A 15,600-nucleotide genomic window follows, 5' to 3' on the forward strand; every position below is an offset into this window, starting at 1 on the left:
TTTTAAATTTCTTAAATATTATGTACTAGACAGTGTTAAGGCATTGGGGATATAGCAATGAATTAGAAAATCTTTGCTTTTTTAACTTACAATCTACAAGTTTCTCAAGAACTAAAAACACCAACAAATAACTTAGAGTGCAAAGTATAATGTGTCCACAGACTCATTCACGTTAAAAGCATGTTGTTTTTAAGAATGAAAAAAATTATTAGCTTTCAAGTTCAGATACAAGTTTTGCCCAAGATTCTACACAAAAGGTGTAAACTATTGGCTTCATTTATGTTATACATTCACTCCCCTTCCTTTCTTGATCTCATAATAATCATTATTTTCAGGGAAATAGTTTCCTTGTTTCTCTTTTGTCAAAATAAATCTAAACAGGTAAAGGTAGAAAAACTGACCTATTGGGGAAGGAAGGTGTCAGGATAAAATGATGTTAAATAATCAAGGAAAGATACAGTGGAAGAAAGAATATGAGGAAAATTGGTAGCAGAAAAGAAAATTGAGTGGACAGAAGGAGAGGTAGGACATAGAAAAGTTACAGAATCTTAATTTTAGCTCTGAGAGAGAATAATCTAAAATTGGTAACGATTTAGCTATCTAGTCTCAATGAACAAGGATATGGCGGGGGGGAAACTGTCCTTGGAGGGCAGCTTAAATTGCAGAGTAACATTACCTGCTGATAAAGTAATATATTTGAAACTCTGTGTTCCTAGGAAGACAGGTGCTATATTTGTTCAGCCTATTATTAGTGCAAAAGGCTGGAAACGTCGTAAATTGAACTCTCCACCCACTGTTATTGAAACTCAGATACCAGAATGTAAACGGCCATATATAACATAACATAACATAACAACATAACATAACATAACAGCACATTCAACTTAGTGGCCTCCCACTTTTTTCATGTACATGTAGTTAGATACATGTCAGGTATCTAACTACATTTTCATACTACCGTAGTTTTTTATTTGGAAGTTTGCTTTCCCTTCCTATAATACTTTCAGAACTGGAAGATTGAGGCAAGGGGGCATTGGAGGGCTGGGAAAGTCTGAGGAATTTGTGAATAAATGAAGAATTTACAAAGACCACTGGAAGAAACCATTCAGGTTTTGTTTTTAAATTGCTGAGTATGGTAAATCTGGAATTGCTCATTTGTTCAATTCTATAAAAGGGGACCAAAAGTGCCAAATATTTACATTACCTAATTTTCCTTTGACTTTTAGAAACAATTATGAAATATAGCTTAGCCAAAAATATTCAATACTGACTGATCTCCCTTTTAGGTCCCTACAGTGTTCAAGGTCACAGGGTCAAGGTATATCAGCCAGAGGGGGAAGAAGGGTGGCTCTATGGTGTTGTGAGCCATCAAGACTCCATCACTCGTCTTATGGAGGTATCTGTAACTGAGGTGAGACTCTGCATTATTCTGTCTAAGGTCTGTCCATCCCCTTAAAAAGGATGGTTTAGATAGGTGAGCACTTCACTATGTGTAAGATGACTTGGGTCCCATCCCTGACTCTATCACTTAATAGTTGTGTAACCCCTAGAAAGGCTATTGAACTTTCTTAACTTCACTGTTCTCATCTATAAACTAGAGGTAAATATGTAAACCCCCACTGACCTTACAACACTGTTTTAGGTCCTGAGATTAAAGTATCTGAAAGTGCTTTGAAATCTGTAAAACAATATATAAATGTATGATACTAGTATTATATTCATAATGGTTAGTAGTTGGAGTGCAGTGGTGCGATCACGGCTCACTGCAGCCTCTGCCTCTCGGGCTCAAGCAATTCTCCCACCTCACCCTCTGGAGTAGCTGGCACTACAGGCGTGTGCCACCACACCTAGCTAATTTTTCTATTTTTTGTAGAGAAGGAGTCTTGCTATGTTGCCTGGCTGGTCTCAAACTCCTGAGCTCAAGTGATCTACCCACCTCAGCCTCCCAAAGTGTTGGGATTACAGATATGAACCAGTGCACCCGGCCAGAATATTTATATATTTATTTATATGATATATATGAGTTATATGATACATAATTTATATGATATATAATTTATATGCTGTCTATAAATATGTCACACTTTAGTAACAAATAGGATCATATAGTACACATAGTTATATAATTTACCTTTTTTACTTAATTGTATATAATGAGCATTTTTGTATGTAAATGTAAAGATCTGTCTCATCCTTTAAAATAGATGCATTCTTTTCCACTACATAGATATATCATGACTAATCTAAAATTGATAGACATTTAAATCATTGCCAATATTTTCACTAGTACATGTAATATCACAGTGAACATCTTTTTACATTATTTATTGGAATAAATTTGTATGTATAATTACTAGGTCAAAGAATATGCACAATAAATTTGACATTTTCTATCAAATTGCCCCCCTACAGGGTTTTTATTCTCTAATAGTAGAATGATTCTTTTTTCTTTTTTAAACAGAGTCTCACTGTGTTCCCCAGGTTGGTCTCGAACTCCTGGTCATCCTGCCTCAGCCTTCCAAAGTGCTGGGGTTACAGGCATGATCTACCATGCCCGGCCTGGAGTGATTTTTTTTTTTTTTTTTTTTTTTTTTTTTTTTGGAGACAGAATTTTGCTCTTGTTGCCCAAGCTGGAATGCAATGGCATGATCTCGGCTCACTGCAACCTCCACCTCCCGGGTTCAAGCGAATCTCCTGCCTCAGCCTCCCGAGTCACTGAGATTACAGTCGCACCACCACACCCGGCTAATTTTTTGTATTTTTAGTAGAAACGGGGTTTCACCATGGTGGCCAGGCTGGTCTTGAACTGCTGACCTCAGGTGATCCACCCACCTTGGCCTCCCAAAATGCTGAGATTACAGGCATGAACCACTGCACCTAACCCTAGAGTGATTCTTTTAATGATTATTGGTTCTGAAGGTTTTTTGTTTCATACTATACAGAATAGGATGATTTTAGAGATACAGGATTCAAAATTAACATCGCTAAAAGGCACACTTGGATATGAATTCACTTCTTTCATTCATTTGCTTAACAAATATTTGAATGCTTACCGTGTTCTAACCTGTTGTAGCAGTAAATGAGACAGTAGAGAGCTCTGCTGTCATGGAGCTTTCATTCTAGTAGGTGAGTCAAAACAATAAAGAGATAATTACATCGATTAGGAAATTACATAATTATGTCTTTATGGGCAAGGCATTAAACATCTTTTTCCCCTCCTACTGTAGAGTGGTGAGATCAAGTCGGTAGATCCCAGACTAATCCATGTGATGCTGATGGATAATTCAACGTCTCAAAGCGAGGTATAGTAATGGACTGCATTCCTGAGCAGACTCATGAGCTTGCATTATCTTGCTGTGTGTAGATCCCTTATATATGTGTTTTCCATGGATGCCCTTTGAGTTGTTCAGCTTTAGCCACTGTACATTTTTTTGCTGTCTCCACAGTCTGACTAAGGGGGGATGTTCTCAAGAAAGAGACCTAGTTTGAGCAAACCCTTTTAATCATGACTATGTTCCCTAATTCTTCTAAAATGCAAGGCTGGTTTCTTTCTGTATTCTGTCAGGACAGGTATATTTGAAAGATACAGTAGTCAGTTAAAAGTGCAATAAGCAGTAGTAATACTTGTGATCTACCAAGTAACAAGAAATGAAGGATAAACTATGTCCACTTTTTTTTTTTTTTTTCCATTCGGTGGCAGGGAGCTCCAAGGGAGTCTGAAATTCTGTATTCCCAAGTAGAATCAATTCAAGCTGGTACCTAGTTCAGTGTTCAGCCCACAGTGAATTGGTTACTCCATAATTGTTATGAGCCTGCCCAACTCTTGGTTTATTCAGAATTAATGTAGCCCAAAAAAAGATGTATTGATGATCTCTGGGCCAGGCGCAGTGGCTCACACATGTAATTCCAGCACTTTGGGAGGCCAAGGCAGGTGGATCACTTGAGGTCAGGAGTTCAAGACCAGCCTGGCCAACATGGTGAAACTCTGTCTCTAAAAAATACAAAAAAAAAATTAGCCAGGCATGATGATGGGTGTCTGTAATCCCAGCTCCTTGGGAGGCTGAGGTGGGAGAATCTCTAGAACCTTAGCTGGAGGTTGAAATGAGCCAAGATCGCACCATTGCACTCCAGCCTGGGTGATAGAGCAAGACTCTGTCTCAAAAAAAAAAAAAAAAATCTCTGCCTAAACCAATCGAGTAATTCTGTGTGAATTTCCTTCAGTTGACCAGCTATCCGCATATTCCTCACAGTATCTTAGCACCTCTGTAATATTGCTGTCTTTGCCACTCCTGCTAAGTATATAGTCTTTCCTCATCTTTATCCAGTCATTCTTGACTTCCTAAAACAAGATCAGAATAGGAAAAGAAAAAAAAATTTTTTTTTTTTGAGACAGAGTCTCGCTATCTTGCCCAGTCTGGTCTCAAACTCCCACCTAAGCCTCCCAGAGTGCTGGGATGACAGGCATGAGCCACCGTACCTGGCCAGGGTTAAATTTGAAAACTGTTTACTACATGTAATATTACCACAAATAGGGTAAGTCTCCTGACTGTGTTTGCATGGCTGAAAACACCTGCTACTTTGATCATGTATTGGTCTCCTTTTTTGTTCCTTTCCTTATTTCATTCCTTCATTAAGCACATATTGTATGCCAGGTACTATTCAGCTGGCCAAATGTAACTGGGGAGTACTGGTCTCAATGTTATAGGCTGCTTACTCACATATGAGTAGCTCACTGTAAGTAGGACTTACATATAAGTTGTTTAGGGACTGGTAGTAGGTTTCTGTGAGCCAGGCTCTGCAAGTTGGCTGGATGACTTATAGGTGAGATGTTTGGTTTGTGTTTGTTTGTTTTTGAGACAGAGTGTTGCTATGTCGCCCAGGCTGGAGTGCAGTGGGGCGATCTCGGCTCACTGCAACCTCCACCTCCCGGGTTCAAGCGATTCTTCTGTCTCAGCCTCCCGAATAGCTGGGACTACACGTGTGCACCACCATGCCCACCTAATTTTTGTATTTTTAGTAGAGACAGGGTTTCACCATATTGACCAGGCTGGTCTCAAACTCCTGACCTCATGATCTGCCCACCTTGGCCCCCCAAAGTTCTGGGTTTGCAGGCGCGAACCACCACACCAAGCGATCTTTGGTTTTTAGCAGCAGATGTTGGTTCTTCCTTTTTTGGTATTAGCGTGATATTACTGTTTTCTTTGCTAGCAAAGTCCAATTATTTTTTATAGTTCTGCCAAGTTTGATAGTAACCTTTTTTAGAGATCCGTGATCACCTCATCATCTCCTTTAAGTATGGGTGAATGAACAAGAAAGAACAGAGTTCACTGTGATTTACATCAGTAAAAACTGGGTGGTGACAGAGATTGAAGAAAGAATTTAAAAGCTTTTAAAAATCAAAAGAGGCCAAGGCAGGTGGATCACCTGAGGTCAGAGTTTGAGAACAGCCTGGCCAACATCATGAAACCCTATCTCTACTAAAAAATACAAAAATTAGCTGGGCATAGTGGTGGGCACCTTTAATCCCAGCTACTTGGGAGGCTGAGGCAAGAGAATCGCTTGAACACAGGAGGCGGAGGTTGCAGTGACCCAAGATCGCGCTATTGCACTCCAGCCTGGGTGACAAGAGCAAAACTCCATCTCAAAAAAAATCAAATAAAAAGAAAATCAAAAGAAAACAACACTTAGCAAACAGATAAAGTTCTTGAATGAAAGGTTTAGAGACAGTGCGGTAGCTCACGCCTGTAATCCCAGCACTTTGGGAGGCCGAGGTGGGCAGATCACCTGAGGTCAGGAGTTTGAGACCAGCCTCGCCAACATGGTGAAACCTCGCCTCTACTAAAAAAATACGAAAATTAGGCCAGGCATGGTGGCTCACACTTGTAATTCCAGCACTTTGGGAGGCTGAGGTGAGTAGATTACCTGAGATCAGGAGTTCGAGACCAACCTGGCCAACATGATGAAACCCTGTCTCTACTAAAACTACAAAAAATTAGCTGGGCATGGTGGCAGGCACCTGTAGTCCCAGCTACTCGGGAGGCTGAGGCAGGAGAATCGCTCGAACCTGGGAGGCAGAGGTTGCCATGAGCTGAAATCACACCATTGCAATCCAGCCTGCATGACAAGAGCGAAATTCTGTCTCAAAAATAAATAAATTAATTAATTAACCGGGTGTGGTGGCACACGCCTGTAGTCCCAACTACTGGGGAGGCTGAGGCAAGACAATCACTTGAGCCCGTTAGGTGGAGCTTGCAGTGAGCCGAGATCATGCCACTGCACTCCAGCCTGGGCAACAGAGCAAGACTCCATCTCAGGGGGAAAAAAAAAGGAAAGGCTTAGAAACTTACATAATATTACCAAAAGTATAGGGAAACAAAAATCTTGAGCTATGCTTAACAGTTTTTTGTTTTGTTTTGTTTTGTTTTTTTGAGAAGGAGTTTCCCTCTTGTTGCCCAGGCTGGAGTGCAATGGCACAATCTCGGCTCACTGCAACCTTCCCCTCCGGGTTCAAGTGATTCTCCTGCGTCAGCCTCCCCAGTAGCTGGGATTACAGGCATGCACCACCATGCCTGGCTGATTTTGTATTTTTAGTAGAGACGAGGTTTCACCATGTTGGCCAGGCTGGTCTCAAACTCCTGCCCTCAGGTGGATCCAGCCACCTTAGCCTCTCAAAGTGCTGGGATTACAGGCATGAGCCAACACGCCAGGCCTCCTTAAGAGGTTTATAGAAGACAGTTTAAGGAGAAAGGACGGTAATGAAGGCAGCAAAAGAGGAAAAATACAGAAACTAGGACTGGCAAAAAGAAATTTAAAAATTTTTGAGTTTACATTGTAACAGCTATGATAATGATTACAATAAAGATATAGATCTGCAAAGAATTTATAAATATTGAAGGACGTAAGAGTACATTAACTAAGTTGGTAAATATTAATGGCTAAATAACTGTGTGTCACATATTACCACCCCCACACAAGTTTCTGAATAAAACCATCTGGAAGTTACCCAAATAATGCTAAAGTGAATACCTGTTTCATGATGGAAAGCCAATCTAAAAAATGTTCCAGCTGTAACTTTGCTGCCCAAAGATTGCTCTAGAGAATGTTAGCTGCATCCCATACCTGACTCCCTTCATTCTCAGGGAGAGAGTCTATTCAGAGATGGGAATTGCCCCTTCTAATCCTATCTCATCCTGGGTTGTTTTAGCCTCTTAAATAAGACACAAGTAAGATTTCATGAGGTAGTCTGAAATTACTAGAAGAAATATGAGATTTGCCTGTTTGGCCAGTGGTAGCCAGCTTTTTTCCCTTTCCTCTGTCTAATGCTTTGAAATAAGATCTGGGGATTGAGTTTTTACAGTGTCTACATGAGCAATCCAAACCTGTCTCTTTCAGGTTTTCTTTTCTTAATTTATTTTACTTATTTATTTATTTATTTTGAGACAGAGTCTCGCTCTGTTACCAGGCTGGAGTGCAATGGCGCCATCTCGGCTCACTGCAACCTCCGACTCCCGGATTCAAGTGATTCCCTTCCCTCAGCCTCCCAAGTTGCTGGGACTACAGGCATGTGCCACCACACCTAGCTAATTTTTTATATTTTAGTAGGGATGGGGTTTCACCATGTTGGCCAGGATGGTGTCAATCTTCTGACATTGTGATCTGCCTGCCTTGGCCTCCCAAAGTGCTGGGATTACAGACATGAGCCACTGCACCCAGCCCAGGTTCACTTTTCCTTTGGTCACAGACTCACAAATGTTGGTTTAGTGACTTCTCGTTAGAGAAGGTTCCCTATTTCAGTACTTAAAATGCAAGTTTCTTTCAAGCAAGGAAATAAATATGTAATAAAGTGAGTTATTTCATCAAGGGGTAAGAGAAAGTTTGCCAAGTGAGTTAACCTCTGGTAACTATTATCTTGAATGTGTCTATATAAATTGAGTCACAGAAAGATTAGAGCTTTTAACAAAGGGGATGTTTTAGAACTGGCATTGGAACTTGGCAGTCTATGCCTGCTTTGTCTGTTTCTAGAGATGGGAAAGAGCTAATGGTATATGGTATTCACAGGATGAAAGTTTCCTTGTAATCTTTTTTGAATTTTGTTTTGTAGGGGGGTACGTTAAAAGCAGTAAAATCTTCCAAAGGAAAGAAGAAAAGAGAAAGCATAGAGGGTAAAGATGGCCGGAGGAGGAAAAGTGCTTCGGACTCTGGGTGTGACCCTGCATCAAAGAAATTAAAAGGAGACAGGGGTGAAGTAGACAGTAATGGGAGCGATGGAGGTGAGGCAAGCCGAGGGCCCTGGAAAGGAGGGAATGCCAGTGGAGAGCCAGGGCTGGATCAGAGAGCCAAGCAGCCACCGTCTACATTTGTCCCCCAGATTAACCGCAACATTCGCTTTGCCACTTACACCAAAGAAAACGGCAGGACTCTGGTGGTGCAAGATGAGCCTGTAGGTGGGGACACACCTGCATCTTTCACTCCGTATTCTACAGCCACAGGTCAGACACCTTTGGCCCCAGAGGTGGGTGGAGCCGAAAACAAAGAGGCAGGAAAAACACTGGAACAAGTTGGCCAGGGCATAGTGGCTTCCGCAGCTGTGGTCACTACTGCCAGCTCCACCCCAAACACAGTGAGGATCTCAGACACTGGCCTTGCAGCAGGGACTGTGCCAGAAAAACAGAAAGGCAGCCGGTCGCAGGCCTCGGGAGAGGTGAGTTACTTCAGGGGCAGATTTGCAAGATTTGGGTTTACTCTTTCGCCCTCCTTTATTGCTAACATTAAAAACATTCAAGTGCCCCAGGGAAGGAGTATTTCTGAGATGTGCTTAAAATGTACTCTATGGAAGGCCTTTACTGCTCATTGGGTAAATGTGTATATTTTAATAACTGTATCAGCTCTTAAAAGGCACCGGAACAATTGGGTGAATCAAAAACTGATGATAAAACCTAATTTAAAGACATGTTAAAGTAGATCTGGTGGGGAATGTTTTAAGTTCAATTATCTATTTAGTTCATATAGTGGTCAAGCCTCTACTAGGCCTATAAGAGGTGAGGTTAATGAATTACAGTATTAGTAATAGTGAATACTATAATTAAGGCTATGTGTGCAAGCCACCATTACTTTGTTTTCAATTCATCATTTTCTGTGATATTTTCCCTTGAGGCTGAGTTAATTTCCATCATTTGATATGGCCATGAAAGGTTTTTTTCTCCCCAACTTCATATTTTTAAGCCTTACCTGGAAAATTTGATGGATATCATCACAACAGTATCTGATTTCCTTTGTTCTTTATCTGATATGCATATATGGTTGCTAAAATGGAACCTCTGTTAAATGTAAGTTAACATCAAGTTGTCTCCCTAATCCAAAATATCAAAATCACTATAATATAATCTTTTTGACTAATTTTGGTCACCAAAATATGATTTATGGTGCTAGTCATCTTTTTTTCCCCAAACAGCTATTAACTCAAGCTAGAATATGAAATACAGAGATAAAATGGTTAATGATTTTTTAAAATTATATATAGGAAACTATTGTATGCTAAGTACTGTATATTATATGTAAAGAATTGAAACCCCTATTTGAAGGAGCTCACATCCTAAAACGGAATCATTTCAGATATAACAATGCCAGACAAAACATGACAAACATGACTTCTTTCCCTCCCCAACAAGTGCAGATTGTTAATCCCTAGTGTGCAGGGATAGGGAGGGAGATGAAATGTCCACACAGAAGAGGAGAGGGCTTGTAAATGCAAATTTCACACTGTTGATGGTTTGTGCTGTTAGTTGACCAGCATTCCTAAGATAACCAGGTGAGGATCTTACATGGATTTCCAGTGTAAATCGTCATAGTGTCTAAATTATTTTTAAAAAGCTCCATGTCAAAGGCAGTGTGAATGTAAATGGGGCTTACAAAATAGACCAGGTTTTACATGCTATAAAAGAGACCCACTGAATGCTGCTACTCTTAGAGTAGCAAAGCTGAATATATGAAATTCATATTCAAAGAGTATTTTCTTTTAAACAGGTTGGGGAAATTTTTGTGACTATAAAATTTCTATAAAACATAGTCATGTTGCTATGTTTCTGTTTGGTTCTTCTAGGATATGATTTAAAAGTATAGAAATGAGCCAGGCACAGTACAGCTCATGCCTGTAATCCGAGCATTTTGGGAGGCCGAAGCAGGTGGATCACTAGGTCAGGAGATCGAGACCATCCTGGCTAACACGATGAAACCCCGTCTCTACTAAAAATACAAAACATTAGCCAGGCATGGTGGTGTGGGCGCCTGTAGTCCCAGCTACTCGGGAGGCTGAGGCAGGAGAATGGCATGAGCCCAAATGGCGTGAACCCAAGAGGCAGAGCTTGCAGTGAGCTCTGCAAGTGAGATCTGCAAGTGAGATCACGCCATTGCACTCCAGCCTGGGCAACAGAGTGAGACTCTGTCTCAAAAAAAAAACAAAAACAAAAACAAAAATAAGCTGGGCTTGGTGGCATATGTCTGTAATCCCAGCTACCCAGGAGGCTGAGGCAGGAGAATCACTTGAACCCGGGAGGCGGAGGTTACAGTGAGCCAAGATCGCACCACCACTCCAGCCTGGGTGACAGAGTGAGACTCCGTCTCAATAAATAAATAAATAAATAAATAAATAAATAAATAAATGTGTGGAAATTAATGTTTTCATTACAATGCCTGATCTAAAATAAAGACAGCCAACAGGAAACTTCTTGCCCTAAAAACTGGGTTGAGATGAGTTTCTCATCACCTTTTTATAAGAAAAGGATTTGGAATTTAATCATTTGAAGGAAAATGAAAGACTGTCCAAATTATTTTTCATTCATGTGTGTATTTATTTTTAAAGGGTAACTTTAGGAGTGAAACATGAGCTACCCATGCTGGTTCCTTGAAGTCATGCAGGTATCAAGGCTCCTGGCCAAATCCTGCCTGTGAAGCAACAGCAGCACCTCAGGGCTGTGTCTGTTCTCTTTTTCTCTATTGTGGGGAGGGAGTTTAAGTCAATGCTTACTGGTTAGTAGGAAGATAAAGAAAAAAGGAGCTTTAATTTTTTAACTTTAAGATACCCTGAAGTAGTCTCTGTAGCACAGACAGAGGCAAGCCTAGGTGGCCTGCTTGATTCTTACGTCTCTATGCTACCCCTCAAGGAAAGCCTGAATGTTAACTCCTCTCGTGTATTTAAAGAATAGTTTAATTGAAACTCTGTCCCATCTTTATAAGAGAATAGCCCTTTTGTTTATCGGGAATCCCTTTTTTTTTAATTGTAGTAAAATATACATAATGTAAAACTTATGACTTGAAAATGTACAATTCTGTGGCATTTAGTACATTTACAGTGTTGCAAAACTATGAAGACTATCTAGATCCAGAAATTTCATCACTCCAAAAGGAAAACTCCATATCCATTAAGTGATGATGGAATAATTTTTATTTCCAGTGTTTTAAAGTGAATATTAAGGTATATCATCCTCTACTACTTGAAAGTAATCTATGATGTGCAAGTCAAGTACTAGGATCTGGGTTTTATTAAATTAATAAATATTAAGTAAGGGCTCATAACTACCTATGGGTCTCTTCTCTGTGTGTGTGTGTGTGTGTGTGTGTGTATATCTGGGTACATTAATATATAGGAAAGTTCGTTCTTTTTTTTTTTTTGAGACGGAGTCTTGCTCTGTCGCCAGGCTGGAGTGCAATGGCGCGGTCTGGGTTCACTGCAACCTCTGCCTCCCGGGTTCAAGCAATTCTCCTGCCTCGGCCTCCCGAGTAGCTGGGACTACAGCCACGTGCCACCATGCTCGGCTCATTTTTTGTGTTTTTAGTAGAGACAGGGTTTCACCATGTTGGCCAGGATGGTCTCGAACTCCAGACCTCGTGATCCACCCACGTCGGCCTCCCAAAGTGCTGGAATTACAGGCATGAGCCACCGCGCCAGGCCCCATTCTTTATACAGTCATTCACAAGCAGAAGTTAACATTTTGAAGGTAAAAGAAGGAAAGGAGAGTGTTTTATTATTTCATTCTTCAGTTACGCTGAAAGCTTTTTTTGGGATATTGTCAGTATATACATTTATCCTCTTGGTTTCTTATTAGATTCTAATTATAACAAAGGTCTTGGTAAATAGCTTGCTTTCTTTAATTTTAGCATCTGTATGTCTAACATTAATTGAAGTAGATATTCAACTCGTAGGTTGACTTGAACCCATAAATAGATGCCGAAATCCAAAAGGGTCCATGTTGTGGACTTTAAGATTAATGAGGAGAACATTTTTCTTTAATGTGCAGTAGGCTTGTCCTAGGATTAAAGCCATTTTTTGTAAAATGGGCAATTTTACAGTAGCCCAAATAAATCAAAACTTTAACAGTAGTTCCCAAGGTCATTGAGATATATTAATACTACAGGGGTCACTGTAAAAGCTGGTGTCTATTCAGGAACCCTTTTCTCCAATTCCTTAGAGGAGCTCTCCACTTCCAAATGCATGCCAAAAAGGCTACATGGCCTTCTAGCACTGTGACAACCAATTGGATAACAACCAAGGGAATGGCAGGATGAATGACATCCTGCTATCTCTGGTTCACCTTGCTAAAGATACCCTCAGTGTAGTCTGTGGCAGATTTCTTCCCACTGCTGGTGAACTCCAGTTATAAGAGAAGATCCATGGAATTGTAAAAGAGAAAAGTTGATTGACCCCCAAGAAATGCTGATATGGTGATAGTGAGGTCCAAGAAAGAGATCATTAGATAGTCATAAGAAGCCAGCATCACTAATTCAGACTATCTTCCTTTCAGAATTCAAGAAATTCTATTCTGGCCTCTTCTGGATTTGGAGCACCTCTCCCTAGTTCATCGCAACCTTTGACTTTTGGAAGTGGAAGGAGCCAGTCTAATGGTGTTCTAGCCACAGAGAACAAACCTTTGGGCTTCTCTTTTGGCTGTAGCTCTGCACAAGAGGCTCAGAAAGACACTGATCTCTCCAAAAACTTGTTTTTTCAATGCATGTCCCAAACTTTACCTACCAGTAACTACTTCACTACTGTTTCAGAGAGTTTGGCAGATGATTCTTCTAGTCGGGACTCATTCAAACAAAGCCTTGAGAGCCTGAGCTCAGGCCTATGTAAAGGCAGATCCGTTCTTGGAGCAGACACTAAGCCAGGCTCTAAGGCTGGCAGCTCTGTGGACCGGAAAGTGCCTGCAGAGTCCATGCCCACCCTCACTCCAGCCTTCCCACGGAGCCTCCTAAATACCCGTACCCCAGAGAATCATGAAAATCTATTTTTACAGCCCCCCAAATTGTCCCGAGAAGAGCCTTCTAATCCTTTCCTGGCATTTGTGGAGAAAGTTGAACACAGCCCTTTCAGCAGTTTTGCATCTCAGGCATCAGGTAGCTCCTCTTCTGCTACCACTGTCACCTCCAAGGTGGCACCCAGCTGGCCCGAGTCTCACTCCTCTGCAGATTCGGCATCTTTAGCAAAGAAGAAACCCCTCTTCATTACAACTGACTCCTCCAAGCTAGTATCTGGTGTTCTGGGCTCAGCTCTTACCAGTGGGGGCCCAAGCCTCTCTGCCATGGGGAATGGCCGCTCCAGCTCGCCCACCAGCAGCCTCACTCAGCCCATTGAGATGCCAACTCTCTCCTCCAGCCCCACAGAGGAGAGGCCAACTGTGGGCCCTGGGCAGCAGGACAATCCCCTCCTCAAAACCTTTAGTAACGTCTTTGGCAGGCACTCAGGCGGCTTTCTGTCCTCCCCGGCAGATTTTTCACAGGAGAACAAAGCTCCTTTTGAAGCTGTGAAAAGGTTCTCACTGGATGAGCGAAGCTTGGCTTGCAGACAGGACTCGGACTCCAGCACCAACAGTGACCTGTCAGATTTGAGTGACTCCGAGGAACAGCTGCAGGCTAAGACAGGCCTGAAGGGGATTCCGGAGCACCTGATGGGGAAGCTGGGCCCCAATGGGGAGCGCAGTGCTGAGCTGTTGCTGGGCAAAAGCAAAGGGAAGCAGGCCCCCAAGGGCCGGCCTCGGACCGCCCCCCTGAAAGGTGATCCTGCTGGGGCTGTATTTGGGCTTTGCTCTGGCACTGGGCTCAAATGCCTGTTGTGTTCTTGTGCAGCAGAGGCCCTCACTTTGATGGAAAGTTCTGTAATCTCATAGAATTACAGAGCCAAGAGGACCTGGCAGAGGCCCCTCGTCAGACCTGGTTCAGGGCAGGATTGCATCTAAACCAGCACTGTAAGAGGGGTATCTGTCCCATATAATGATAATCCCCCAAAGGAGGACTCTTGATCTTCCTTGGCAGTCGGTTATTTTTGGTCAGGAACTATTTCTTTGCATTTGTCTCATCCCTTTTTACTTCACTTTGGCTCATCCTCTTTACTTCAGAGGGGTTACTGGGAACTGGTATCCATTCCCACATAGCAGACATTTGTAGACGTGATGAAGCAGAGAGAATCACCCCTCAGTTTGCTTCTCTCTGAAACCTACATAAGGATTTTAACAGCTCTATCAAAATCCATTAACTTCTGTGGTGTGAGGTTATGATCCAGAAGCATGTAAAACAAAGTCTTGTGGTAAAAGCGGCTGTTTTCAATAGGAATTGCTATGTTGTGGGAGCTCAAGAGGTCCTGATGAACAGAATAGCCATATTGTGAGAGACTAGAGGCAGGTGATGGCTATATTCTGCCTCCTTGTGTTTTTCACACCCATATGCAAAGTTGTTTCGCCTTAGTGTGGCACTTCCCACAAGTTCTGCATGGTTCTTAGCTCCCAGTGGAAGCTTCTTTGCTCCTTGCTTTCCCTTCCTTTCAAGGATGGACATAATGGGTACATGCCCAAGCAGGGAAAGAAGTAGCAACCCTGGCCGGGCGCGGTGGCTCACGCCTGTAATCCCAGCACTTTGGGAGGCCGAGGCGGGCGGATCACAAGGTCAGGAGATCGAGACCACGGTGAAACCCCGTCTCTACTAAAAATACAAAAAATTAGCCGGGCGCGGTTGTGGGCGCCTGTAGTCCCAGCTACTCGGGAGGCTGAGGCAGGAGAATGGCGTGAACCCGGGAGGCGGAGCTTGCAGTGAGCCGAGATTGCGCCACTGCACTCCAGCCTGGGCGACAGAGCGAGACTCCGTCTCCAAAAAAAAAAAAAAAAGAAGTAGCAACCCAGGTCAGGACAAATGTCTGTCCCCAAAAGAATCATGCTATTGGTTCCTGTTTACACCCCATGACAAACTTTTCTTCTCTTCCCCTTGCCACAGTTGGCCAGTCAGTGCTGAAAGATGTAAGCAAAGTGAAGAAGCTGAAGCAATCTGGAGAGCCCTTCCTGCAGGATGGGTCATGCATCAACGTGGCACCTCATCTGCACAAGTGTCGTGAATGCCGCCTGGAGCGGTACCGGAAGTTTAAGGAACAGGAGCAAGATGATTCCACTGTAGCCTGCCGTTTCTTTCACTTCCGGAGGTACCCAGACTCCTGTTTTCCTCATTTGCCACTTTTCACTAGTGACACATAACTTCCACTCTCTAAAAGTCTATAAACATGTTTCATCGTCTTGGTCTTTGCTTTCCTCAACTCCTTTGCTCTCAGCGTCTGTGAAGAGGCTC

General features: G+C 42.2%; 1 protein-coding gene across 4 annotated transcripts in view; it reads left to right on the top strand.

Annotated features, from left to right (window-relative positions):
• KDM3B (lysine demethylase 3B) overlaps positions 1-15,600 on the top strand; it is an 87,722-nt gene that overhangs the window by 26,388 nt on the left and 45,734 nt on the right. For 3 of the 4 annotated variants that reach the window (XM_003900160.4, XM_021939716.2, XM_009209190.3), the window contains exons 5-9: positions 1,287-1,411; positions 3,228-3,302; positions 8,102-8,701; positions 12,798-14,046; positions 15,256-15,457. In XM_003900160.4, coding sequence (XP_003900209.1) covers positions 1,287-1,411; positions 3,228-3,302; positions 8,102-8,701; positions 12,798-14,046; positions 15,256-15,457 — 2,251 coding nt within the window. The remainder of the gene's footprint in view (positions 1-1,286; positions 1,412-3,227; positions 3,303-8,101; positions 8,702-12,797; positions 14,047-15,255; positions 15,458-15,600) is intronic. The other variant, XM_021939717.2, reaches the window with a different exon arrangement.

The sequence above is a fragment of the Papio anubis genome, chromosome 5 (assembly GCF_008728515.1).
Source record: "Papio anubis isolate 15944 chromosome 5, Panubis1.0, whole genome shotgun sequence".
Taxonomy (NCBI): Eukaryota; Metazoa; Chordata; class Mammalia; order Primates; family Cercopithecidae; genus Papio; species Papio anubis.